Consider the following 26735-nt stretch of genomic DNA (forward strand, 5'->3'; position numbering starts at 1 on the left):
CTGCTCCCTTGGGACATAAACCAAGGATTTCTGCATCTTCAGCCAACAGAGTGCTCTCTAAGGGCTGTTCTTCCCCTCTGGGCATTCACTGAATTGGGTGCAGGCAAACCTCAGTGCACATGCTAGGAAACGCCCAAATAATCCACCCAAACCCTCTGAGGCCTCCATTCATCACCTAGAGAAGGAGGGCGATGGTGAGGATGCAAGAACAGGCACATGACCTCAGTGACTGCTGTCATGACCTGCACTGCCCCTGTTCTGGGGCTTGGAGAGGAGTGGGAGTGGTCTGACCTCAAGTACAGAAGCCAAAAGGCTGTGGGTGTGAACCGGATAGAGCAGGTGTTCTTGGTGGGGGCTCAGAAGGGGAAGTGGAAAGTGGAGCCCTTAAGCATGAGTTTGCAGAAGTAGCAGCCATTCAATAAATACATGCTGATTTATTTATATGGATAAGATGGTTTTCTTGGGGATAAATTCAAGAGGAGGTGCGAGCATTTTATTCATTTGCAATGTCCCTACCCTGACAGGCAGGGCAGCAGGTTCTAGGACAAGCTAAAATCATCCCCTATTTAAAAAAAGAAAAAAAGGTTACCCCCTGGCAGGCCTGGGGCAGGTATTAAATTTAAAAAAAAAAAAAAAATTTTTTTTTTCCCAGTGATTTCTAATTGTTTTTGATACAGAGGCTTGGGAAGGAGTTTCCACTGAATTCAGGATGAAGGCATGACTTCTGCGCAGTGTTGGGGGGAAAAGGATAGGAGTAGGGCTCATGCAGCCTGGCCTCTTAGCCCACAGATGCCAAGATGATGTCTACTGGCAGCTCCTCCGAACTTCTGGCTGTCACCTGCATTGTTACTGTGTCCAAAAGCAGCAGTCGGGAGCGCACCAAGATGTCATGACCTCCCCGGAACACACCTAGAGGGAAGACAGGAAGTACAGGTGTGTAAGGAAGAAGGAAGCTGCAGAAGGTAGGTTGAGGGTGGCATTTGCAGCAACTGATCAAGGCAGCTGTGGTGTAGTGAAATGGGAATGGGTCTGGAAACAGGGGAGCTGGGCTGAAATCCCTAAGTGAGATCTTGTGCAAGTCATTTTACCTCTCTGAGCCACAGTAGCCTCAACTACAACATAGAGGAGATGATTATACTAACCGTTTTTTGTTTTTTTTTAAGCTTTGCCAGGTGCAAATGAATTAATGAACATACAAAGTTTCTACCTGGCATCACAGAGGCTCTCATGCATGTTGGCTAAATCTAAGAGCACAGATGTAGGGACAGCCCCTCCATGACAAAACCGCACTGCAGGTGCCTGCAAGACCCAGGGGACTGCTTCAGTTTGGCCAGAAACATCCGCTTGGGGTCTATCAGCTGTGAGCACTGAAGCAGAGCTGCCTCCCAACCCTATTTATAAACACTCAGCAAAAAAAATATCTCCCATTTCATTTTGTTTAATTTTAGGTGTGACAACTGTATTGTTCCCACCCCTCCCCCCCCCTTTTTAAAGACTTTATTTGACACAGAGAGAGAGACAGTAGAGAGGGAACACAAGCAGGGGGAGTGGGAGAGGGAGAAGCAGGCTTCCCACTGAGCAGGGAGCCAGATGGGGGGCTCAATCCCAGCACCCTGGGATCCTGGCCTGAGCCGAAGGCGATGCTTAACGACTGAGCCACCCAGGCACCCCTGCCCCCACCCCTTTAAACAAAGCACTATTATCTCTTAGAGAAACATACAGAGGTATTTACATACAAAATGCTATCTCTGGAATTTTCTTTAAAATAACCTGGGGTGGGGAGTAGAGTGAGTGGTGGTATAGATGCTGTTAGTTGTTGAAGCTGGAGGATGAGCACATGAGGGTTCACTGTACTATTCAATTTTTGTATAAGTTTGAAAATTTACATGTTGACTTCTTAAAATGCCATTCCTATTAGAAAAGACCAACCAACCCAGTAGAAAATTAGAGAAAGGATATGGAAATAATTCACAGAAAAAGAAATACAAACAAGCACACATATTTGGAAAGATGCTTAACTTCATTCAATATACAAGAAATGTAAAATAAAAACTACACTAAGATACCATTTTCCACCCAAACTGGCAAAGATCATTTGGTAATGATTTGATAATATACTGTATATATTACTGATTACTGTATTATACTGATAATATACTATGTTGTCCACAGTGTGGAAGGAAAGGTATACAGTTCCTATGGAAGGCAACTGGATATTTTTATCAAAATGAGAAATGCACTTTGACTTGGTAATGCCTTGGTTAATTTATTCTATAGCTATCCTCAGGGCATACATGCAAAATAAAGTATATGTATATATATGTATGTATGTGATTATTCACTGTAGCATTGCTCCTGAGAGCAAAAGCCTGGAACAATCTAAATGTTCATCAATACAGGCTGATCCTATAAAATATGGTACACCCATACAATGGAATACAAGGAAGCTAAAAAAAGTATGAGGATTCACTTTGGGATGATAAAAAAGTCCTGGAGAAGGACAGTGTTGATAACTGCACATTAATGCAGATGTACTTAATGCCACTGAGCTGTATACCTGAACTCAAAATGGTCAGTTTTACATTATGTACATTTTACCACAATTAAAAAAAGAAAAAGAGGAAATTATGTATTCTTCAATTTATTTTTAATGTAATCTCCACACCCAATGTGGGGCTCAAACTCACGACCCTGAGATCAGGAGTCGCATGCTCTACCAACTGAGCCAGCCAGGCATGGGAAAGATCTGTCAAGTGAAGAGCGAAGTGCAGAACAATATCTATACCATTTACACATAAACATTTGAGTTAAAATAGGGAAATGTGTACATATACTGGCATTGTTTGTAATAGCAGTGCCAGTCGCCTGTAATCGGAATGCAACTAGATGACAGGCAGCAAGGGTCGGAGGATATTTCACTGCTGGTCTTTTTTTCACTTTGTGAATTTTCAATGCTGTGACTTTGAATCCCCGTGTTCCCAGTGGGAGCCCTCAACCCAGGATGCAGTGGCATCCAGGCTGTGAGTTACACAGGCCCTTCCCACCTAGAAATGCTGCTTACCAGCCAGGAGCAATGTGTGGGTGTTCTTGTTATCTGGCACTTTGTCTGACCTCTCACAAGGGTGCATTCCCAGGAATTTCACGATATTGCCCACAGCCTCTGTAAGGAAAAATCCCAGCATCATTAAGCCACATCTTGTTTCCCCTTTGTGTCACCACCATGCCCCCATCCCCTAAGCCTGCTCTAACGGGATTTTTTGGCTTATTTATTTTGTAATCTCTACACCCAACATGGGGCTCAAACTCTTGACCCCGAGATCAAGAGTTGCATGCTCTTCCACTGAACTAGCCAGGCGCTCCTCTAAGGGGCTTTTCATGAAGTGGCATCTGAAGTATGTGCTCTTGACAGGACCCTGGATCTCTGGGAGGCAAAGGCCGGCAGGGGTGAAAGGGGAGGACACATTTCAACAGTAGCCAAGGATTTTTACCTTCAAGTGTCTTGATGGTAGACAAGGTGAATGTTTCCTCCTTCTCAAACTCATCCCCTACCTCATCCCAGGCTGCTTCGAAGTTCAGCTTCATGACCTTTTGGATGTGATCAGCGACAGTGACTTCCAGATCTTCCAGCTGGGGAGATGGAGGTGGAAGTTAGGCACACACCTCCAGGGGAATGAGTTCCTGCTCCGCACACCTCTGCTCTGAACTCACTGCTCATCCCTTTCTGCAACGCATTCAGCACGTGCTGGCTAGGCGCTGAGCACTGTGCTCGGCTCTAGGGACATACAGTAAACTGGATATCTGTCCTTCAAGTGCTCACAGCTAAGTGGTGTCCTTTCAATAGAAATGCCCTGACCCAAGTACTCACCTGAAGATGTCAGCTGCAAGATCACATCCCTTCTGAAGCCTGCCTAGAGTAAGCGCCTCAAGGATCCAGAAGGTCTGCCTCCTATGGCTCTATCACTCCTGATTCAGCAGATCCCACCCTCTGCCTCAGCTGTGTTCTCTGAGCCTGACATATTCTGGACCCTACCTCCATCTCAGCTGTGTCCTCCCTGAACGTGACATAATATTACCCCCCACCTTGGACAGAGAGCACATAAAAGTTCCCCATTCACTCACCCACCAGATCTTCACTGAGCCCCTACTCTTGGGGATGTTTAAGGTGTGCCTAAGTAGGACTCAGCTCCCACAGCAGAAGCAATGCCTCAGGGCCAGTTCTCCCAACGAGCTCACTTGGTCCTAGGGCAATTCCTGATCTTAGGGTCACTGCTGGCTTAGGGAGGTCCCCTCAACAATGGCTCCAGTGTGACAATGGTGAATATCAGTTGTATTCCACAGTAACTGTCCCTTTAGTTATGAGGAGCTTGAAGAATCTGCATCCCCAGGCTGAGTATAATAGTTGGCCCTCAGATGGCACTGAGCCAGTGCCCCATGGTCAAACCCCAGAGCGATCCTGCACTCAGCTCCATCCAAGCTCAGAAAAGTGTAATCAGAAGTTCTTTGAGTGCATGAAAGGACCACTCAACAGATGCAAACTGATCCAACTTCTCTAGAAAGCAATTTGACAACAGGAATCAGTCTTAAAGTCATGCTCATCCTTTGACCCAATTTTTCTACTTCTAGGAATCAATCCTAAGGAAATAATCTGAAATGCAGATAAAAATTTGTACCCAAAGGGATACTTAATGCGTTTTTACAGTGAAATTTGGAAGCCCAAATGTTCAACATTGAGGGAATAAAGATCAAGTGAGTTATCTCTACATACCAGAGTATTTTAAAGTCATTAAAAACTTCGTTTATGAAGTATTTGTAATCATACAGGAAAATACACTATGGTTTTAAGTGGAAACAGCAAGATATATAATGTCCAGAATGACCTCAATTATATAACTCCTCCCCACCCCTCCACGTAACTCCCTAGGGCTACGAGTAATGTTTTCCTATTTGTTCACACTTGGTTTTTGTAGTTCCCAAGTTTTCTTTTTTTAAAGCATGTATTCTTTTTAAGTTAAAAAAAAAAACTTTCTTTCAAAGAGCCAAAAATAGCAAGAAAAAGCTTCAAGTCTAGTTGTTAGCTCCTTGGAGGGGGTTGCTCTGCAGCCTCAGGCACAAAATTGAGCCTCCTGACAGTGGCTTCTTACCACATATTCATCTTCATAGCCTTCATCATCGGTCTCCCCAGTGGTGGGGTCACAGTCCTTGACAGTGAACTTCATCATGCAGCTGAATGTGCAGGCCACTGCAGGGAAGAGAGGCTGGGTGGTCAGGATGCCCCTAGCCACTGCAGGGGACGAGCTCCTCCATAGGGCGGGTGGCCACGGCCCGCTCCCCAGGCCTGTGTTATATTATCAGTAGCAGCAACCCGACAGGTAGCCATCCAACCCCACAAATCTGGACAGAAGATACCACCTTGTGGAAGGGCAAAAGAGTCAAGTCATGGGTCTGAGGAGGCCCCTCAGAGGGAAGAAAGAGGAAAAGCAGAGGTGCTACAGGATGGCTAAGCCTGTGCCACAGTCAAATGTCCACTGTCAAAGGCCTGGAGAAAGACGCTGGTGGGGGGCACCTGGGTGGCTCAGTCGTTGAGCGTCTGCCTTGGGCTCGGGTCATGATCCCAGGGTCCTGGGATCGAGCCCCCCATCAGGCTCCCTGCTCGGTCAGAAGCCTGCTTCTCCCTCTCCCACTCCCCCTGCTTGTGTTCCCTCTCTCGCTATGTCTCTCTCTGTCAAATAAATAAATAAATAAATAAAATCTTAAAAAAAAAAAGATGCTGGTAGGTCCCTTGGAAGGAGCGGAATTGGGATGTTTCAGTCTTTGTACTCTCATGGTGAAATGAAAGAGCCTCTGGCTGAGGACCAGAGAGACCTGGGTTCTGCCTCTTACCAGCCACATGAACTTAGGTGACTCATTTACCCTGAGTCTCAGTTTTCTCATCTAGGAATAGGGAGAGCAGTACTCATCCCCCTAGGTCGTCTGTGAGGGTGAAATGGGACGATGTATGACAAGTTCCCAGGACTCAGCCTTTCTTCTTCTTCTAAGACTGAAATCAAGGAGTTGAATCTCTCATAGGAGACAAATGGCTGGTGCACAACCGGCCCACCCCATCTGGATTCCCAAGGCCAGGGTGGTTTCTGGAGAGGGGCTCACCAGCGGTAGGGTCTTCCTTGGGCAGTGCCACCAATGTGTAGCAGGTCCCAGGCTGGTTGTAGGGTAGGCTCCGGGCAGGCACGTAACAGAGCACCTCGTAGGCTTCAGTGGGCTCCATCTGCACCGTGACGTTCTCCAAGGTCTGGTCGTTGAGTGTGTTTGTGCAGTCAAACTGGAGCAGGGAGAAGAGGGGTTGCTTAGACACTGCTCTACGTCCAAGCCCTGCTGCAGAGGAAGAGCCCGGAGGTCCTAACTCACCCTATGACTCCTATCCCAGTACCCTTGCACAGGCTCCCTGTCCCCATGCTGACACACAGGAGCCAGAGAGGTAATGGGTCAAGGCTGCAAGACACATACCAGCTGGTGACAGAACGTATCATCACACTGGGCTCCTGACCAACTCGGTGTGGGACCCTATAGGACCCGTCAGACTTGGGACCACTCCCTAGCCCCACACCCCAGCAGGGCCTCAGCCCTCCCTGCTCACCTGGAACACCATGTGGTCAGTGAAGGTGTGTTTGGTGCAGCGGATGACATACTCAGTCTCTGATTCAGTGAGGGCCACAGGCTCGGGTGAGGACTTGAAGAGGGGCCCCAGCCCATGGAACTCTGGCACCGCCGCCAACTGCTCTGAAAGCCACAGTCCACAAATTCACTCAGCCTTTCAATTCCCAGACCAACCTGTGATGGTTTCTAATAAATGCTCATGGCCAATTTTCCAGGTCTTTCACCCTACTGAGATGGATGGATGAATACGTATACACAATGACAGGGTACTCGCTATTTCCCAAATATACCAATGCGTTTTCTCCTCTTGCTAACTTTCCTCAAGTTGTACACCCACCATGAATACTCTCTTCCCCTCTGTCTCACAAAAGACCTCAGCCACAGAAAACTGACTGGGAGACCCCAATGGCCTAGGCCTAATCCACTTGGAGACTCCTACAACTTTAGAAGCTTAGCAAGGATTCTTAAAAAGGAAAACTCTAAAGATGAGATGAGTGATGGTATAGCCACAGAATCAGGCAAAAGAACAAACTGGTCCTATACATTTATCAGTTAAGATAAATGGCCAGTAAGGAGAAGTTTCAGATTCAGACTTGCAGAAAACCCTACTTTAAGTGGTCTGTGGGCACCTGGTAAGGCCTATCCCTATACCGCGAAGCCAGGTTCCAATACTGGGCTGGGTCCTCTGGCCCACAGGCCCCCACCCTGGCCCATCCAGGCGAAGGAGACCTCTGGCAGCAGTCTGCACACAACGTCCGCCTACGATGGCTGCGCCTACTCTTCCCCAGTCTATGGCAGGGGCAGCGTTTCTCAGACTATGGTCAGGGATCACCGGTGTCAGAATTACCTGGGTTAAAAACTCACATTCCTGGCCTGTCCTAAATAAGCTCTATCAGAATCTCTGGATTTGGGACTCAGGAATCTGCATTTCTACGAAATTTTCTCAGATGATTCTGATATGCACTGATTATTTGAAGACCACTGCTCTAAGATTTTTAACTTGTCTTCCCAGTTAAACTGAACTCTGTAAGGACAGGAATTGTGCCCTGAGCCAGGGATCTGATATTTTGCCCTGAACTTAGTAGGTACTCAATTCATGTTTCACGGATAGAGACAGAAAGTGGGCATTATTATTATTTTTGCCTTCTCTTTGTGACTGCTTCGGCCCTCTGCCACCCGAAGGCAGCTGATGAATGTGCAGGCAGTAAAAAGCCCAGAAAGAGCAGCTTAGATCAGTGGGCACTTTTTAAAAAAAATTTTATTTATTTATTTGACAGAGAGAGACAGAGCGAGAGAGGGAACACAAGCAGGGGGAGTGGGAGAGGGAGAAGCGGGCTTCCCGCTGACCAGGGAGCCCGATGCAGGGCTCGATCCCAGGACCCTGGGATCATGACCTGAGCTGAAGGCAGACACTTAATGACTGAGCCACCCAGGCGCCCCATCAGTGGGCACTTGAGTGCTTTTCTATGGGAATTTATTTCATCGGGCCCCAAGTTTCTAGACCTGACACTTAACTACCCTGGGGCATTCTGCTAGAAGCTATCAGTTAATGCCTCTGAGTTTCCGACTCTTCACCAATAAAATAGATATAATAATCTCGTTCACAGGATTATTGTGAAGATAAACGAGGCAATAAATGTCAGGATCTAGCAAAGTTCCTGAAACTGAACAGGTGATCAATAAATGTTAGACTTTGGAAGATTGTTTAAAGATGAAATTGATACCCTCTAACAGACTTAGAAGGAGTCTTCCTTCGAAGGTGTGGCAGAATGGTGGCCCCAAGATGTGTACAAGCTAACTCCCAGAACCTACAAATACGTTGTATCACATGGTAAAAGCAAGTTGGATCTTCAAACGGGAAGATTATCCTGGATTATCTGGTGGGCCCAATGTAATTACAAGGATCCTTAAGAGAAGGAGGTAGAAGGCTCAGAGTCAGATTTGAACAGGCCACACTGCTGGCTGTGAAGGCGGAGGAAGGGGTCACCAGGAGAGGAATGGAGGAGGCCTCTAGAAACTAGAAAAAGCAAAGACACGATTCTCTCCTAGAGCCTCCAGAGGGAGCCAACACAGTGAAATCCATTTTAGACTTCTGCCCTCAGAATTTTAAGATAATAAATTTGTGTTGTGCTAAGCTACTAAGTTTATGGTGATTTGTGGTAACAGCAGGAAGAAAGTAATACAGAAGGAAAAGTTCTGTGTTAGAGTGATCCCAGTTAGCTCCAGATCCTAGTTTTGCTGAATCTGAAAGATGACAAAAGACAGGATTCTGGAATGGAATGGAATGGAATGGAATGGAGGGGAGGATTTATTTTAATTCAACAATAATTGGGAACTCGCCCAATTAGGAGGAAGAAAGGCACTGTGCTAAAAGCTATGATAGAGCATATAAAGGACAGAACCTGTGAAGAACCACCCAGAACTAGTTAAGAGAAGACAGAAGAGCTGGAGTAGAAGTGATGAGCACAGGGGATCCTTCAAGAAGGAAGAGGGGCATGTGTTAGTCCTTGAAGGTGGGAATTTAGTAGATAATATGGTCTGGCAGTTAGACACATAGCCTCTACCCGAAAAAAGATACAAGACCAGAGGGATAGATAAATACCTAAATAAAACCTTCCCAGACAATGTGGACTGAATGCCTCTGGAACCCCCCAAAAAGGTATTCGGGTCTTTGGACCCCAACTGCACTGAATCTGACATTTGGCACGAACCTGGGCTCCAGGGACCCAAGCCCTCAGAACCAAGGCTGAGTGGCAGCTCTGAGCCAGTTTGATGTGAATCTTAATTCCAACCCCTCTACTTTCTTGCTGTGCCACCTTAGGTATATCACTTTCTCTCTCTGAACTTCTGTTCCTCCAATACCAAATGGACCTGATGACTTCCACCTGAGGGTCAAATGTGCTGTCTAAAGTACTCTTAGGGCCCAGCACTCAAGAGTAAGAACTGTTGTTGAGGGGGCGCCTGGGAGGCTCAGTTAGTTAAGCGTCTGCCTTCGGCTCAGGTCATGATCCCAGGGTCCTGGGATCAAGCCCCACATTGGGTTCCCTCCTCAGCGGGGAGTCTGCTTCTCCCTCTCCCTCTGCCCCTCCCTGCTGCTCATGCTTGCTCTCTCTCAAGTGAATAAATAAAATCTTAAAAAAAAAAAAGGATACGGACTGTTGTTGATTGAGTCTCTTCCTAATTCCCCTGAGAAGAGCAACTACCCTGAAGCTGAGGAGACCAAGCCCAGGTCCTGAGAGCCCCACCAAGCACTGCTACTCACCCTGGAAGATCTCTTGCCGGGTGGCTGCCACTTTCTCTGGCTGCTTGGCGGCTGTGATGGGGGTGCTTTCTGCAGGAGCAAACACACATGGTGACCAACAACTCCAGTAATGGGGCAGTGTGGTGTTGACCACAGAGCTGTTACTTACGGATTATAACTTCCAAACCCCCTGAGAGCCTAAACAGTTGAGAGTACAGAACATGTGAGAAAGAGAGGGAGTGTTTATGTGCATGTGTCTCCATTTCCTGGAGCCAGATGTAGAAAGGATTATTCCATCCTCTTGGGACAAAGTCCTCCCATCCTGGCTAGGTTTAGTGGCTTCACGGCTCATGCAGACCCTCCAGCAGAGGCCTGGATCTGAAGGCTTCCGAAAGCACAGGTGTTACTTACCTGTTCTCTGCTCTGCCATTGGCGTGGTGGCCAGGGGCACAGACTTGAGGTCAAAAGGTTTTTCTGATGGTTCTAGAGTATACTGCTGCAGAGCTCTCTCCAGACCAGGGATGGAAACGGTCAGACCTAGAAGTCAGTGGGAGAGAGACACTGCCTGAACACATGACAGAACGAGCACCCGGAATCCCCCATGAAAGACTGAGGCCCTGGGGTCTTGGTTGTATGATCCTAGACCACTGAGAAAACCACTTAAACCCTCTGGGCTTCCACCTTCTCATCTACATCCTCCTTCACAGGGCTGGTATGGGGATAAATGTATATAAAAGAGTGACTTATAGAGAATAGAGTACTATGCAGAGAGATTTTTATTAATGACTAGTGTTTCAATTCACCAAGCTGTTTCCACCCACATTGGTGTGAACCGCAAGATTCTAGGTCTGCTAAGGTTATAGTCATGCCATGAAGTTGCCATGAAAGTCTAGCCGAAAGTGTCTTGCCTCAGACTTCCCCTACCCAGGGAGGGTGCGCCTGCTCTGGAGTGGTGAGAAGGGCCACAGCCCGAGGACGGGACCAAGTCAAAGATAGCCAGTGAGACTCACCATTTAGGATATAGCCTGCATTGAGGGCCTTCTGCTTCTGCTCCAGGACATTGAGATAGAAGGTGGCTCGGTCCCTTACTTCATTGTCATCGTCCATCACACACCTGTAGCCAGAACACACAGTACTCCTGACTGGGGCCCCCAGGGGTGGCAGGAGGGACGCTGCAGGGCTTCATCAGAGGGCAGTCAGAGGAAGCAAGTCTCATAAAGCTCAGTCCCCACATGTGCAATCCAGGCATCAAATGCACAGAGGAGCCTATAATATTCTAACTAATTACCTAAGGCGTGGTCATATTCATATTCCCTGGGCCCTCTCCCTAAAGTCCACCTAGTGAAGGAGGCAATCTCTTATATCCAGGGTCATATGTCAAAAAAGAATTTAATATGACTCAACAATTCCCCTCCTGGGCGTATCCTCATGAGAACTGACGACAGGTCACACAAAAACTTGTACATGAATATTCACAATAGCATTATTTGGAAGAGCCAAAAAGTGGAAACAACCCAAATGTCTGTCAATTGGTGAATAGCTAAAATGTGGTCTACCCGTACAATGAATTCTTTGGCCATAAAAAGGAATGAAGTACTGGGACATGTTACAGCATGGATGAACCTTGAAAAAAACATCACAAAGAAGCTAAACACATGAAAGGCCACAGATTATAAGATTGCATTTCTATGAAATGATCAGATAGGGCAAATCCACAGAGACAGAAAATAGATTAGTGGTTGTCTAGGGCTAGGTAGGAGAGTGCTAGGGGGAGGGCAAAGTGACTAGTAATGGATATACGGTTTCTTTTTCTTTCTTTTCTTTTTTTTTTTTAAAGATTTTATTTATTTATTTACTTGAGAGAGAGAGCATGAACACAAGTGAGGGGAGGCAGAGGGAGAAGCAGACTCCCTGATGAGCAGGGAGCTTGATGCGGAGCTTGATCCCAAGACCCCAGGATCATGACTTGAGTCGAAGGCAGACACCCAACTGACTGAGCCACCCAGGTGCCCCATAGGGTTTCTTTTCTTTCTATTTCCACCCTCATCAGCTAACCAGCAAAAGAGTCAAGGAGGCATAGCTGAAAACAGCCTCATCAAACTTCATACATTGCAAAAAACCCCACAGGAACCAAGGCGTCTTCATGCTGGGAAGACACACCCACACTGAGAAGACTGCCCTAGCCCAACAGACATTTACTCTGCCCTGTAAGCCCCATGGATATAGCGTTTCTATTAGGGAAGATTAAAATGTTTTAAACTGGGGCGCCTGAGTGGCTCAGTTGGTTAAGCGGCTGCGTTTGGCTCAGGTCATGATCCCAGGGTCCTGGGATCGAGCCCCGCATGAGGCTCCCTGCTGGGCAGAGGGCCTGCTTCTCCCTCTCCTCCCTGCTTGTGCTCTCTCTCGCTGTCTCTCTCTAATAAATAAATAAAATCTTAAAAAAAAATGTTTTAAACTTAGATTATGGTGATAGTTACACATAGCTCTGTGAATATACTAAAAACCATCACATTATACGTTTTATTTATTTATATTTTTTTCAAAGATTTTATTTATTTGACAGAAAGAGACACAGCGAGAGAGGGAACACAAGCAGGGGGAGTGGGAAAGGGAGAAGCAGGTTTCCCGCCAAGCAGGGAGCTCGACACGGGGCTCGATCCCAGGACCCTGGGATCATGACCTGAGCCAGTCAAAGGCAGATGCTTAACGACTGAGCCACCGAGGTGCCTCATATCATACATTTAAAATTGGTGAACTTTATGGCTCGCAAAATATATGTCAGTAAAGCTTTTTAAAAAAAAGAAAATAACAACAACAACAAAAAGAACTCAACAATGGTCACAAAATTTTTGCATGATACTGTTTTTCGTGCTTTTCCATGCTTTCTATTTTTTTTCCTACAATCCACAGTTATATAACTTCTCTCTCCCGGGGAACACTGTCATCCCTCAGGGACCTCTGGCTTAGCCTCACCTCTTTAGCAACACCAAGATACTGGGTAACATCTCTTCATTCTGGGCTCCAAACTTGGCCAGAGCACTCACAGCACCTGTATTTATAAAGCAAATATGATTTACCCAATGTATCTGACAGCTCATAGCTTGGACACTTACAATGCTTAGAATGGGTCTTTGAGCAAAAGAGTCCCAGTCCCAAGCCACGCTTGGGAGCGTGGAGGCCCAAACCTGCCACCAATGCAATCAATGGCCTGGGGTGGACCTCCACTGGGTCTCAACTCCCTCATCCATTTCAGGGAGAAGGCAGCCCCATTTTTAAAGGTTCCAGGAGCCATTTCAGCATTGACTGCGATGAGGCCACAGAAGACAGCCACACATAGACTGCTCAGCTTCTGTATCCAAATGGCCTCAACTTGCAGTTATTAGCCTTTGGATTAATATAAATGAGAAAATGAACTATTATTAATGAATATCAATTGCTGAAACAAGAAAAATCTGTCCACTGGGGCATGAGAAGGACAGAAAATTTAAAATAAAATTAAGAACATGACAGTTAATGCATTGAATTGTACACTCTTAGAGTGTGAATTTTGGGGCACCTAGGTGTTTCAGTTGGTTAAGCATCCAACTCTTGATTTTGGCTCAGGTCATAATCTCAGGGTTGTGAGATCCAGCCCTGCATCAGGCTCTGCACTGGGTATGAAGCCTGCTTAAGTTTCTCTCTCTCCCTCTGCTCCCCCCAACCTTTTTAAAATTTTTTTTTTAAAGATTTTATTTATTTGTCAGAGAGAGAGAGCACAAGCAGGAGGAGGGGCAGGCAGAGAGAGAAGCAGACTCCCCACTGAGCAAGGAGCCCGATGCGGGACTCAATCCTGTGACCCTGGATCATGACCTGAGACGAAGGCAGATGCTTAACCAACTGAGCCACCCAGGCATCCCATGCTCCCTCTCTTTAAAAAAAAAAAAAAAAAAAAAGAATGAATTTTCCAGTATGTGAATTGTATCTCAATAAAACTACCATTTAAAAAAAAAGCTAACCAAAACAAAACAACAACAACAAAAAAAGGCGAGCAAGAAAAGAAAGTTAAACGTAACATGTAGTGCAAATTAAAAACCAAAAACCAGTAAAACAAATCAGAGAGCTAAAGAACCATTCAACTGGGTGACACCCAACCATCTAAGGTCCTTCCCACAATGTTATAAATCACCGAGCTTGTGAGGCAAGAACACAGAGTGCCCATGGGCGGGGGCTCAGGTCCCTTTGGCAGGCCATCTGCTCAAGCAGCAGCTAAGAGCCCCCATTCAGCCCTGGCTCAGACCCACCTGCCCGGACCTCCTCATGTTCCAAGACCACGCGGTTATAGATGAAGCGGATGTACTTGGAGGGGTTGTTGGTCTTGGGACCCTCCTGGCCTAGAAGATGCAGGATGCGGGTGGCCAGCACCGTGAATTCGCAGTCCTCGATGAACTCACACAGGTGTGACAGCCCAGTCTCCTTGCTCTCTGTGTTCTCCTCAATTATGCTGATGATGCAGTCCACGATGGCCCGCTTGTACTCAAAGCCGCCCTGCAGCAGGAGGGGTTGAACTGAGCAAGGAGGCTGCTCTTTCCAGAAATGAGCTGTGAGGCCCAGCACCTAACCAGGACCAGGGACAGCAGTCCAAACACAGAACCTGGAGGCAAGGGACCTGGCTCTCGGGGACCCTACCTTATTTTTTGTGTAAAACATAAGGCGTGGACTGAATGCTCACTGGGGCCCTTCCAGATCTAATAGTAGATAGTTTAATAGAAACATTTTGGGTCTCACTTTCCTTCCCAACTTTGAAGTAAAAGTCAGACTGGGTGGTACAGATGTTATGGAAAACAGTACAGGGGTTCCTCAGAAAATTTTAGAAAACAGAATTACCATATGATCTGTCACTTCTGCTTCTGGGTATATACTTGAAAGAATAGAAAGCCGGGTCTCAAAAAGATAGCTGTACACCCATGTTCATAGCAGCATTATTCATAATCGCCCAAAAGTGGAAGCAACCACTTTTGTCCATCAATGGATGAATGGATGAACAAAATGTGGTCATTCAGCCATAAATGAAATTCTCACATGTCCTACAATATGGATGAAACTCAGTAACATTTATGCCAAGTGAAATAAGCCAGTCACAAAAAAACAAATAGTGCATGATTCTACTTATATGAAATATCTAGAGTAGTGAAATTTATACAGACGGAAAGAACGGTGGTTTCTGGGGACTGCAGAGGGAAACAGAAAGTTATTGTTTAACAGGCACAGAGTTTCAGTTTTACAAGATGAAAAAGTTATGGAGATTAGCTCTACAACAATGTGAATATATTTAACTGTATTGAACTAGACATGTAAAAGGTTAAGATAGTAAATTTTATGTCATGTGTATTTTACCACAATTGAAAACAAAACAAAATCCAAAACAAACAGAACGGGGCAGCAGAGAGCTAGAAGACCCCAGACCCAATCTGTGCTCTGCGACTTACAGACACTAACGACAGAGGTGCCAGGAGGCATGTAATCTGGCAATGGAAGTGGAGTGGATGGGAGGGGTGAGGGACTGGACAGTGCCCGTAGCACCTAAAGAGGGAAATCACCACTCAACCCAGTGTTGCCAGATCTTCCGAGTTTTGTAGGAGAAACTAGAAATCCGTTGTGCCGGTGTTGGTGGCTGTTTTCCTGATTTGTAAATAATGGCCACTAACTTGAAATGTTTAAAACTTTGTACAATCCAAGTACAACTTGGCTGTGGGTCAAATCTGGCCCCTGTTCTCAGACTAGTTTGTTTTACGGCTGTGAGTCACTTTCCTTGTCTGAACCTTAGGCACCTTCATAATAAGGACCATCAGTGTACTTACTTGACAGGTTATTGTGAAGAATAAGAAAGATGCTATTTGTACGCTGTTGTACTTCAGTGAGACTGTTAACGCGAGTAGGCGCACTGTAAACCTTCAAAGGCTATTTTCAGTGTCAGTTTTACAGCCAGCCAAGCAGCATGGGGGGCAGCAAGAAGTTAGAGTAACTGCAACGAGGCTTTGCTGGCAGCTGCTCTGACTAGAGAACGACACAGCCCTGTGCATGAGCAACAGACCCATTCCTAAAAGACAAGGTCTCAAGTGTCTGACTGCTGCACTCTAATGAGTGAAGGTCTTACACTTAACTGATACTTGGAACCATGTATTTTTCTGGGAGGAAAGGAGGTCTGGGGGAAAATCATGGAGTCTGGAGCCAGATACATCTCTGTTCAGATCTTGGCTCAGATACTTACTGGGCAGCTGACCAGAGGCAGGTCACTTCACCTCTCTGAGTCTCAGATCCCTGATTTTAAAGGGAGAAAATGATGTCTGTTGACAAGGCCTTTTATGAGGATCACAAGATTGTGTGCACTGTGTAGTGTCTCCAAAATGCTGGCCCCATTAGCTGAGGGCTCTCTAAGTATTAGCGCCCTCCTCCCCTCTAGTATCTTAGGAGCCCCAAAGACACCCCAGGCAAAGGCTCCTCACCTGCCTTAGTCCAAGGGCTACTCTGGGCTGGGGCAAAGGGGCAGCTGGGGACCAAATCTACTCTAAAACCCTTTGCTTCTGCTCCTCTGAATTAACTTATTTTGTTGAGACACCCAAGGAAGGCAGTGTAAGTGAATCACTAATTCACGTCAGAAACAAAAACAGAACCCAACACCACATTATGAGCACCAATTTCAGAAGAAACCAACCCTGGAGCTCATGGAATGGCCCAGAAAATTTCTATACTAGACAGCAGTGAAGAACACAGGTTTTCCTGACTCTGGCACAAGCACTGCCACAGGACATCTGCTGTGTCTTTAAAGCCAGGTTGGTGAGTCGCTAGTTATTACTTTAATTACTAGGAATTGGTGAATGTTTATACTGTGATCCATGAGGAGTATAAAGGGCTGCAGGCACCAGGAAATGCACCTGGTTAACAGGTTGATCTGGGTACCCCCCAAGAAGAGGATCTTGGCTCCAAACTGAGCATAGAGCTAACAGCCAGGTCACTTCCTACATGAGGAGACCTGGCATGCCCCAAATGCCTGCTCTTACCTCTTCCCGCAGCATGGTGAACAGGAAGTTCATGAGCACGGCGTGTTTGCGAGGATACTTCTGACACAGGGCACTGATGGCCTGGACCACCACTACCTGAGTGAAACAGACATGTGTGAGCAGCAGCCCCTGCCACTAGGGTCAAGTTACTTAGTTCACTAAGTGCCAGTGGAGTCCTTCCTTAGGCCCAGCCAGGCCGTGGACCTAGAGGGCAAGGAGAGAAGAACTCCATCTCTACCCTCAGGGAGCACATGATCCCTGAGCCCATCCAACTAGGGTGGCATGCACACCAGTCTCAACAGCCCCAAATCCAGAGTCTAGGTCCCCCAAACTCAGCTTTCCTCAGATCTCAAGCTAAGTCCACAGGCCCCTCTCCATCCCACCTGTACTGCTTCTCTTCCTACCTCCACTTCCACAATCTCACCAATCAGCTGTTCTGGCTCCTCCCTGGGTACTCTGGCCTTGACCCTTGCACACTATCTCTTTAGCAGTCCTACCTCCTCCCGTGGTTTTACCCACCTCTTCTATGCCACACACTCCCAAACCTTTGTCTATTGTCTGAGCTCAAGACCAGTGTTTCCAAATGTCTACAGGCAACTCCACCTGGTGCCCACTGGCACCTCAAACTCAGCATATCTGCAATCACCATCATTACCTTCTCATTCTCCTCACCCAGGACCCGACTCTCCCTCCTTCCCCAAACTGATCAACACTACCACCATGAGCCCATACCAGAAAACGAAAAATCTCTGACACTTGCTCCCTCAGCCCTCACTCCGTGCCCTGCCAACCGGCCTCACAAAGGAACAATATGGACAAAGACCCTGGGACAGGATGTGTGTGTCTCCCAAGGCTGGGCCCTGTGAAGGGCGACATGCCACCCCCTCCACCACGTCCTCAAGCCTGAGCAGCCCCCAGGTCAATTCTGGCCTGGGGGCTGGGGAACATGGGGGAGCAGGCACAGAGTTATCTGCCTCACTCTGGGGACAGCAGGTATTCCAGGCATGCCCAGGTACCTTGAACTCATCCGAGATCTCCGACATGAAGGACGAGATCTGCTTCATGAGGCGGTCGATGCTGCTCTCGCTGCCGGTCTTGAGGAGCGTGGTGATGGCCAGTGTGGCGATGCTGCGGTTTGAGTCCGTCACCAGGTTCTCCAGGTCCAGATTGCAGGCCGTCACTGCGGACGGGTGCTTCATGGCCACCTGTTTGGGAGGACGGAGAGAAGAGAGATAAAAAGGGACTTCTGTTATTCCACTGGATGGCTCTGGCCTGGTCAGAGGTCCTTTGGATGAGCCCATCTCACCATCTGGTAGAAACAAACTGTGACCAGCACCACACCTTTTGCAACTCAGGTCAGGGGCCACGACACGCCTCCAGCTGGATCAGGCCACCTCCCTGACCCTCTCAAAAGGCCAGACCCCCATTCTGCCCACCCCTAAACCCTTACCTTATTGAGGGTGCGGACAGCAGCGTAGCGGAGAGCGGCCTTGGGTGAGCTGCAGAAAAGCTGAAGCACTGTGGGGAGACAGACACCATGTGCCAAGCTGCCCTCACCGCTGAGCAGCTGGGAAAGCCCAGGCCTCCAGGGGAAGGGCAGGACAGGGCACAGAGGGCATGCAAAGGCTAGGGGGCTGTTCAGACCCAAACGCTGTGCTCACTTCCCTGCTGGCACCCTCATCACAACCAAGGAAGAGAGCTCATGAGCAGAGAGGCTTTAATATGCTCGTGAGAGCCCAGTGGGTGTTGTGAATGATGACGGCTGCTACTTACTGAGCACCTGCCATGTGCCAGGCATTGTGCCAAGGAGCTGCTGTGCCTTGTCTCATTGATTTCTCACCATCCCATGAAGCAGCTTTTATTATTATCCCCATTTAACAGATACAGAGACTGAGGCATGCAGGGGTAAAGCTACGAAAGTAACTCTAGACTAGCTGCCAGGAAACGGCAGAACGAGGATTGAAATCCAGGACTCCCCACACCTGAAGCCTGAGCCCTTTATGCCTGTGAAAGTAGAACTGCACTCCTCTCTCCTGGGCACGTACAGAAACCAGCAGAATTACCTCAGTCCTGGTTTCACCAACTGCCCTGGTTCATATCCTATGTGGGTGCACATCAGGCAGCATATCCCTCCCTGTACCTTGGCAGTCAGGAAGCCAGGACTCCAACCCAGGCTATCGGGCTCCAGTGTCCAGGCTGAGGGACCCCTCTGAATTGCTTTCTCCTTTGAGACAGCTTGGCCCCTGGTGAGCATGAACTGGTTTTATACATCTTGGGTTCCTCCAACAGGCCCTCTTGCCATGGCTAGCCAGCCCGACAGGCTGCAGAGTGGATCTGAACCCCACCTCTGCCTCTTACCAGAGCCCCAGGCTCTTTAATAAATAGTAAGTTAGGACTAAAGGTACCCTATCCCCAGACATAATGCACGTGAGAGAGCCTAGTACAGTGCCTGGCACCGAAAACGTACTTCCTAGATCCCGAATCCTTTTCTTAACACTACGCTCTGGCCTATTGGAAGGCTTTTTCTTTCTTTCACCCAACCCTCAGCCTGGGGCCTAGTTTCCAGTAGGAACGAAAGCATGGGGCTAGGGCAAAGTGATGTCTGTAACCTGACACAGCCGGGGCCAGCTCTTTGGCGCTACAGCCTGGAAGATTGACGATGGCCGAGGCGGCTTCATACACCACCATCTCGTGCTTGTTGCGCAAACAGCTCTCAATGAAGTCAAACAGTGGGCTGTCACGGCTACAAAAGAATACGGGTGGCAAGAAGTTGGGGATGGCCCAGCACTGAACGAGGAATCACCTGGCCAGGGGAGACAAGAGCCATTACCTGCCGTCCTCCTCCTCCAGCTGCTTGCTGGCCACCCGGATCATCATGCAGTAGGCAAAGGGAGACTTGAGGCCGTGCCGGGTGAACTTGCTGATCATTTTATTAACAGCCAGGCGGTCGTTCTTACGCACATGGTACAGGAGCCCCAGAGCATGGTACTAGAGGACAGAGGATCACGGCAGAGCACAGGTGTGTGAAGTTCAGGTCTACCGGCTGTGTGAAAGTGTATCTGTAGTCTAGCTCTTGCCCCCAATTTTGGCAAGGGTCCCAACGGAAAGCATGAGTACAGATGTGGAGGGGACAACAGATGCCACAGAGATGAAAGAATGGGACACGGTGTCTTTCAACAAGATAGAGAAAGTGGGAGCCAGGCCCCGAGCATGGACATGTGTGGTCAAGGTGGCGTGCGGCACACCTCCCATGAGACCTTATAGCATTAAACCTTACGATGCCCTTGAAGGTAGATATCTGTAGTCCCACTGACTTGCCCAAGGACTCCTGGCCAGTACTGGCAAAGCTAGGTCTGGAGTGCCCAAAGTCAAGGGATTCCCCTTCTGGAGATGTAAGGTGCACAGAGTTACTTCCTATGCCCCTGCTCTTTGTTTCTTTACCAGAGTGGCATTCAAGGGCTAAGTCATGCAACTGTGGGTGTCTTGTATGTGACAACCTTCTTTGACCCTGGGAAGTATCTTGAGGGGCCAGAGCTGGCCCTGGAGAGGGGAGTCAGCGTAAAGGGTGAAGAGAAAACACACAGGGAGCACCTACAGGTAGGCATCCAACAGATCAGATGGGTTTTTTTGTTTTTTATTTTAAGATTTTATTTATTTGAGAGAGAGGAAGAGGGAGCACGACCAGGGGGAAGGGCAGAGGGAGAAGTAGACTCCCCGCAGAGCGGGGAGCCCAATGTGAGGCTCGATCCAGGCCCCTGGGATCATGACCCGAGCAGAAGGCAAATGCCTAACCCGACATGTCAGATGTTTTAGATGCTGTCTCATATTATCCTCACAGCTTTGTGAGGCAGAAACTTTCATTCCCATTTTACAAAGAAGCTGAGACTCACAGAGGTAAAAGGAATTCCTGGCCTAGGTCACTGAAAATGAGTTAAGTAGCTGAAAGCCCCACCAAGGTATTTATATGCATCACTAACCAAACCAGCTTGGCAAAGGCCCTCTGCCTGCCTGGGCCAAGTTTGCTACCTACCATACCCCAAAACACTACTCAGCTGGTTATCAAATACTTGAATATTTCTGTCCCAGCTGGTAAGCAGCCTCTAACTTAAACCTTCCCAAGTGGTGCCCTGGATTCTTTCCCCATACTCCCAAGTCTCCCCACAATCCAATGACAGAAGATTAAAGTCTGCTCCTCCTAGGGACCACCAGAATCTCCATGGTGAGTGTCCATTCTGACAGGCTAGTGCCATGCCATCTACCTAAGGATTGTAAATATCATTGCTCTGCTCACACCTCACCTGGACCATGATGTTATCACTGGATGCCGCCTCCTGGGCCTCATTCACCCAGCGCTTGACCACGTCAAAACTGCACTTCAGCAGGTGCTAGGAGAACAGAGAACATTAAGAAGCAGGCAGGCAGGACACTCAACCATCATACCTCCTAGCCCCAGCTCACAGTTCAGTCCAGCTCTGGATCCTTCCTCAGAAACATCCCAGAGCCTCTCCGTTGTGCTGGTTCTGTGAGACAGTGCACAAGGATAGCTCCTACCCTCATTCTCTGCCCTGGTGGCAGATCTCCCACCAGATCCAAATTCCAACAATCAGTCACCCCAAGGGATGGGTCAAGAGTTCCCCAGCATGCTTCACTAAGAAAGTAGGTGGGACTCTCAGATCTGGGGATACAGAAACCCTTTTTGTCCTACTGAAAACCAACACTGGTATTTCCTCAGTTTCCCAATCTGCTGCCCAGCCCCCCAGGGTGCTACACACCAGGGAAGACACCAGGGCAGAGCTGGAGACACTGGGCACCTTGTCCACAATGGCCTGTTTCATGTAGCGCTCGATAGCCTGCAGCATGGTGCTCTGTGGGGACAACAAGTGGGGGCAGGAGGGGACCCAATCAATCCTTGGTGACCATTAGGAGTGCAGGTGATGGGTGGAAGAGTGAGGGCAAGAAGGAGGCAAACTTTTATCTGGTGTTCCTGCACCCCACCCACACCCCCACAATGCCTGGCCCAGTGCTTTGCCCAGGAGACTGAGCCTTGCCAAGAAGCAGGGAAGGAGAATGGCTGCTTGGTGGGGGCAGGAGACTCACGTCAGTAATCTGGCAGAGGGCACGCACAGCTGGGCCCCGGTAGTTGTCTTCTTTCCCAGTCATGTCCTTTGTTAGGCTGTGGGAGCGGAAGGCATCGTCCACACATAGGAGATTGGCTGGCCCTTCCCGAGCACATGTCCCCATCCATTCCTCCCCAGCTCTGGTCAACACGCTTGCCTGAACTACCATACGAGTCTCCTAACTAGTGCTCTCACTGTATTCTTACTCCTTCCTGGTCAAAAGTCACACGGCAACAAGAGAGATTATATAAAACTCGAAAATGACCAGGTCACTCTCTGGCTTGGATTAAAACATTCCCAAGGCTTCCTACTCCCCATTATCATCAAGTATAAGCTCCTTAACAGAGAAGTCCCCTAACAGGTCATGCTCTCTCTTCTCCAAGCCTTTGTATATGCTATTCCCTCAGGCTGGAGCACTCCTGGCTCCCTCTACCTCTGTCCTGCTCTCTATCTATCTAGATTTCTATCTCTTTCTTCTTCTTCTTTTCTTTTAACATTTTATTTATTTTTTTAAAAGATTTTATTTATTTATTTGACAAAGAGACACAGCAAGAGAGGGAACACAGCAGGGGGAGCGGGAGAGGGAGAAGCAGGCTTCCCGCCGAGCAGGGAGCCCGATGAGGTGCTCGATCCCAGGAGCCTGGGACTATGACCTGAGCCAAAGGCAGACGCTTAATGACTGAGCCACCCAGGCGCCCTTCTCGCTCTCTTTCTTTCTTCCTCCCTCCCTTTCTCTCTCTTTCTTTTTTAATAAGAGTTTTTTTTTTTTTTTAAAGAGTGTATTTATTTGACAGAGATAGAGAGAGCACAAGTAGGCAGAGCGGCAGGCAAAGGCAGAGGGAGCAGACTCCCTGCTGAGCAGGGAGCCCGACGCAGGACTCGATCCCAGGACCCTGGGATCATGACCTGAGCCGAAGGCAGACGCTTAACGACTGAGCCACCCAGGCGCCTGGAAGAGATTTCTTTTCAGTGGCTTCTTTTTTTCTTTTAAAAAAATATGGAATGCTTCACAAATTTGCCTGCCATTCTTCAGCAGGGGCCATGCTAATCTTCTTTGTATTCCAATTTTAGTATATGTGCTGCCAAAGCAAGTACTTTCCTGCTATTTCTTACTCATCTTTCAGGACTTAGACAGGTCTAAGAGGCCTTTCCTGATCCAAATTCAAGTTGGATATCTTTCTGGTCTGTTCTCACAGTCTATCATACATCCCATGATAAACTCTATTATATCTTAACGCCTGTCTGCCTGGCTATTTCTCTATTAATTCCGGGCTGTAGAGCTCATGTCGGTCTTATTTGCTGCTATATTCCCAGAGCTATACACAGGGACTGGTGGATATTCAATAAATATTTTCTAAACGAACCTGCAATGGAATGTACAACATCCCCCCCCACCTCCAAAGTGTGGCAAGAATAAGAGAACTGAGCCCTAGTTCTTAAGGACAGGGATTAGAGGGGCGCCTGGGTGGCTCAGTCATTAAGCGTCTGCCTTTGGCTTAGGTCATGATCTCAGGGTTCTGGGATCGAGCCCCGCATAGGGCTCCCTGCTCAGCGGGAAGCCTGCCTCTCCCTCTCCCACTCCCCCTGCTTTGTGTTCCCTCTCTTGCTGTGTTTCTCTCTGTCAAATAAATAAATAAAATCTATTTTAAAAAAAAGGACAGGGATTATATTTTAGTCACATCTGTCCCCTGAATAACTCATTCTAAAGCAGAAACCAATACTTGGTAAGTGAGCCTGTCTCTATACCCCCTGCACTCTCCATGTCTATTTTTCTTGTGTTCTCTCTTTGTACTCACTAAAGTCTTTGTGAAAGTTCCAGGCTGGCTCAGTTGACTGAGAGGAATCAAGGAAGCAAGGAAGGATTTATGCCTAAGGTAAGGCCAGATAATTAAAAGGGAAACTGTACACTCTAGAGGCTGCCCTGGATTGGGCAGCAGTAACTGAAAGATGAGGGAGACAAAAGAGGAAACAGTGCCTGGCATTATGTCAAACAAGTCTCACTGCCTGATACATGAGAAAAATCAGCCTCTGTGGCAATGGCATCCATCAAAGGAGCCATCCACAGACCCAAGACTTACCTGCTGGTGACGATGATAACATCCTCAGCGATGCAAGACATCTCCTTGATGGTCAAGTAGCACATCCGACGGAGTGTGGGCTGGTTAAGAAACAGAAAAAGCCCTATGACCCCTGGCTCAGCATGAGGGCCAAGGTTAGGAAAATTCCAATCCACACAAAAGTAGACCACACTGACTGAGGGCACTTACATCATTGGACTGAAAGAGCTTGGTCATGGCAAAGAAGGCCTCGGTTGCTTCGGTGGTCCCTAGGTGCTCCCCCTGTTTTAATCAAAAAAGAAGTCTCAGCCTGGGACAGAGAGGCCAGAAGGCTCTTCCTGCCGGATTAGCCCAAGCCAGATCCCCAGACCCTGGAGAGGTTCCATCAAGGGCAACACATCAGAGTTAGACACTGAGGGGACCGAGAGCTGGATGACAACCACACAGGAGCTAACAAAAACCCTAAGGGTTATCTGACTTAGCAACCCTCCCAATAACCCCCAGCACCATTTTCCCCACCCCCAAGCTCCATCCTCTTACTTGGTTTATGAGGTAAAGGATCTTGGTGAGGATGTGGGCACATTTTCGAGGGTTGATGGGAGTTTCATTAAATACACGGGCCTAAGAAGAAGCAATAAAGAACATTACCTTCTAGCCTAGTTTATTTCCCTCCCACTGACTGCCCTCAAGCACATTCAAGGTCTGAGAAGTTCCAGGGTAAATAAATACATTTGCCTGAATGAGCTTATTTTCATAAGGGAACAGTTTTGTTTTGCTTTTTCCTTAATTCACCTATTGACAACTCCTCAAATCTTCCCTAAATATTAGTTAGGGATGTGCTGACTTACTAACAGATACTTAGTAGTAAACACCTGTTAACTAGAAACAGAAAGAGAGAACAAAAACAACAATAAATGCAAGCATAATGAAGTCTCTCCAGGAATGAAGTTTTCCTGTCTTTCCAGGAACAGGTTTTCTCCCTTACTGTTCTTTAACCCACCACTTTGAATGCGTTAGTATTTTGAGCATGCTGTGAACACTTAGGATGAAAGAGGGTAAATGACACTTGCCTCCTGGAGTACTGCACTCTTCTCAAGATGCTGGAATGGGTTGGAGCCTCCACCTACAGAACAGAGAAGACTGAGTATAGGTTGTAAGCCTAAACTGCAAACCTTCCAGACATTGAGAAGGAAAAGATGTCACTATTGTTTACCTAGCCCAAGTTCAAATTACTCCAGAATGGCAATCAAAGCTCTACAACCTGCACATAGATCCTACCACTCTCCTGCAGGGAGCTCCCTCTACCCCAAACCACTTAGTCACCCAGCAGCCCTGGTACAGTTCTTCTGTGCCTCTCACAGCATCTTGTCTTGCATTCATTTATGTAACTTGTACTTAACTGAGTCCCTACAATGTGTGGGGACCACCATCTCCTAGTAACTAGGATTTCTTCACAGCAAATGTCACATTTGTAATTAATTACATGTGTCATTATCTGGCTGGTGTCTACCTTCTCCATTATGCCTGTGACGTAATACTCCCAGATAAGGCACTGAGTGTCTCATTTGTTCTACTGCAGTCGCAGAACGCAGTACAGTGCCTGACATACTGTACACGCTCAATAGATGTTTGCTGAATAAATGAACGGAAGAGGGTTCTCAGCCACAGAACACTGGCTCCACAGATTACACCCCAGTCTGGCCAGCAGCAGCGCAGCCTCGGCGAATCCCAAGAGGTCTCACGGAGAAAGTCACAAGGGTGCATCTGGCCGGCGCCCCACCCCCCCCCCGCCACAGCTGGGGAAACTGAGGCCCACACATACGCATGACCCGCCCAAGGTCACCCCCCGAATAGTGGTCCGACCTCACGAGAGGGGGCAGTGGAGCATGCTCGGGCTCTCCGAGGTCTGCCACTGACCAGCTGCGGACCTTGGCACAAACCCTGTCCCTCACTGAGTCTCGGCTTCAGGTCTAGGCAGAGGCCCGGAAGGAGGGCTCCCAAAGAGGGTGCAGAGAGCCTGCGCTAGCGTCCAGCCTCCCCCAAGCCTACGCTCCCTCACCCGATTCCTCGTCTTTCTTGTCGAATTTCTTTAGCATGGTGGTGCCGTGGGGGCGCAACGCAGCAGCCCCCTGGTAAACAAGTGCAGGGAGCAGCAGCGATCAGGCTGCGGTTCCGCACAGGCAATTTCCGGCCGGCCACGTCGCCCTGCGCTCTGCGCAAGCGCAACCTGCGCTCTGCGCAAGCGCACAACCCAGGGCTGCTCCCCGCTTTAACCCTCTCCCTGCAGGGGAGGGACTGGTCTCAGGTCCGGAGGTTCGCGGGGAAGGATGGAGGCCTTAGACTCGGGGCTGACGTGCACCCCAGCTCTGCGCCTTACGTCCTCCTTATCCGTGCAATGGGAGCGGTGGTTCCTCCCTCACTGCATTGTGGCGTTAGTTTAAACGGGCTTTCGAAGGTGAGGTCCCTAGCACGCTGGCCCGTAGTAGACACCCAATTGTTACCTGTTACTATTGTCAGCTTCTGGGGGGCCCTCACTTTCAGTCTCCTTACCTTGCCTGATTTTTCTCCCAAGCTCGAATCACCATCTAAAGTATTTTTACTTTATTGATTTTATTGTCTTTTATTCACTGCC

At 48.1% G+C, this 26735-nt stretch overlaps 1 protein-coding gene and 2 non-coding genes across 3 annotated transcripts; all 3 read right to left on the reverse strand.

Annotated features, from left to right (window-relative positions):
• Nucleotides 1-417: 417 nt before the first annotated feature.
• On the reverse strand, nt 418-26297 carry COPG1 (COPI coat complex subunit gamma 1). The gene is made up of 24 exons (XM_021695197.1): nt 26163-26297; nt 25174-25226; nt 24644-24724; nt 24314-24385; nt 24125-24204; nt 22027-22102; nt 21702-21794; nt 21228-21314; nt 19760-19917; nt 19539-19672; nt 18380-18447; nt 17946-18134; nt 16930-17025; nt 14173-14416; nt 12866-12941; nt 10903-11006; nt 10304-10429; nt 9914-9982; nt 6632-6774; nt 6145-6316; nt 5142-5239; nt 3489-3627; nt 3062-3160; nt 418-909 (listed from the first exon to the last, which is right to left on the reverse strand). Exons 1-24 carry the CDS (start codon nt 26197-26199, stop codon nt 779-781), a joined length of 2625 nt encoding a protein of 874 aa, XP_021550872.1. The 5' UTR covers nt 26200-26297; the 3' UTR covers nt 418-778.
• Nucleotides 2663-2735, reverse strand: TRNAR-CCU. The gene has a single exon. It is a non-coding gene; the product is annotated as a tRNA-Arg (tRNA).
• LOC123326947 lies at nt 23038-23141 on the reverse strand. The gene has a single exon (XR_006541417.1). It is a non-coding gene; the product is annotated as a U6 spliceosomal RNA (small nuclear RNA).
• Nucleotides 26298-26735: the final 438 nt, after the last annotated feature.

The sequence above is a fragment of the Neomonachus schauinslandi genome, chromosome 1 (assembly GCF_002201575.2).
Source record: "Neomonachus schauinslandi chromosome 1, ASM220157v2, whole genome shotgun sequence".
NCBI classification, from domain to species: Eukaryota; Metazoa; Chordata; class Mammalia; order Carnivora; family Phocidae; genus Neomonachus; species Neomonachus schauinslandi.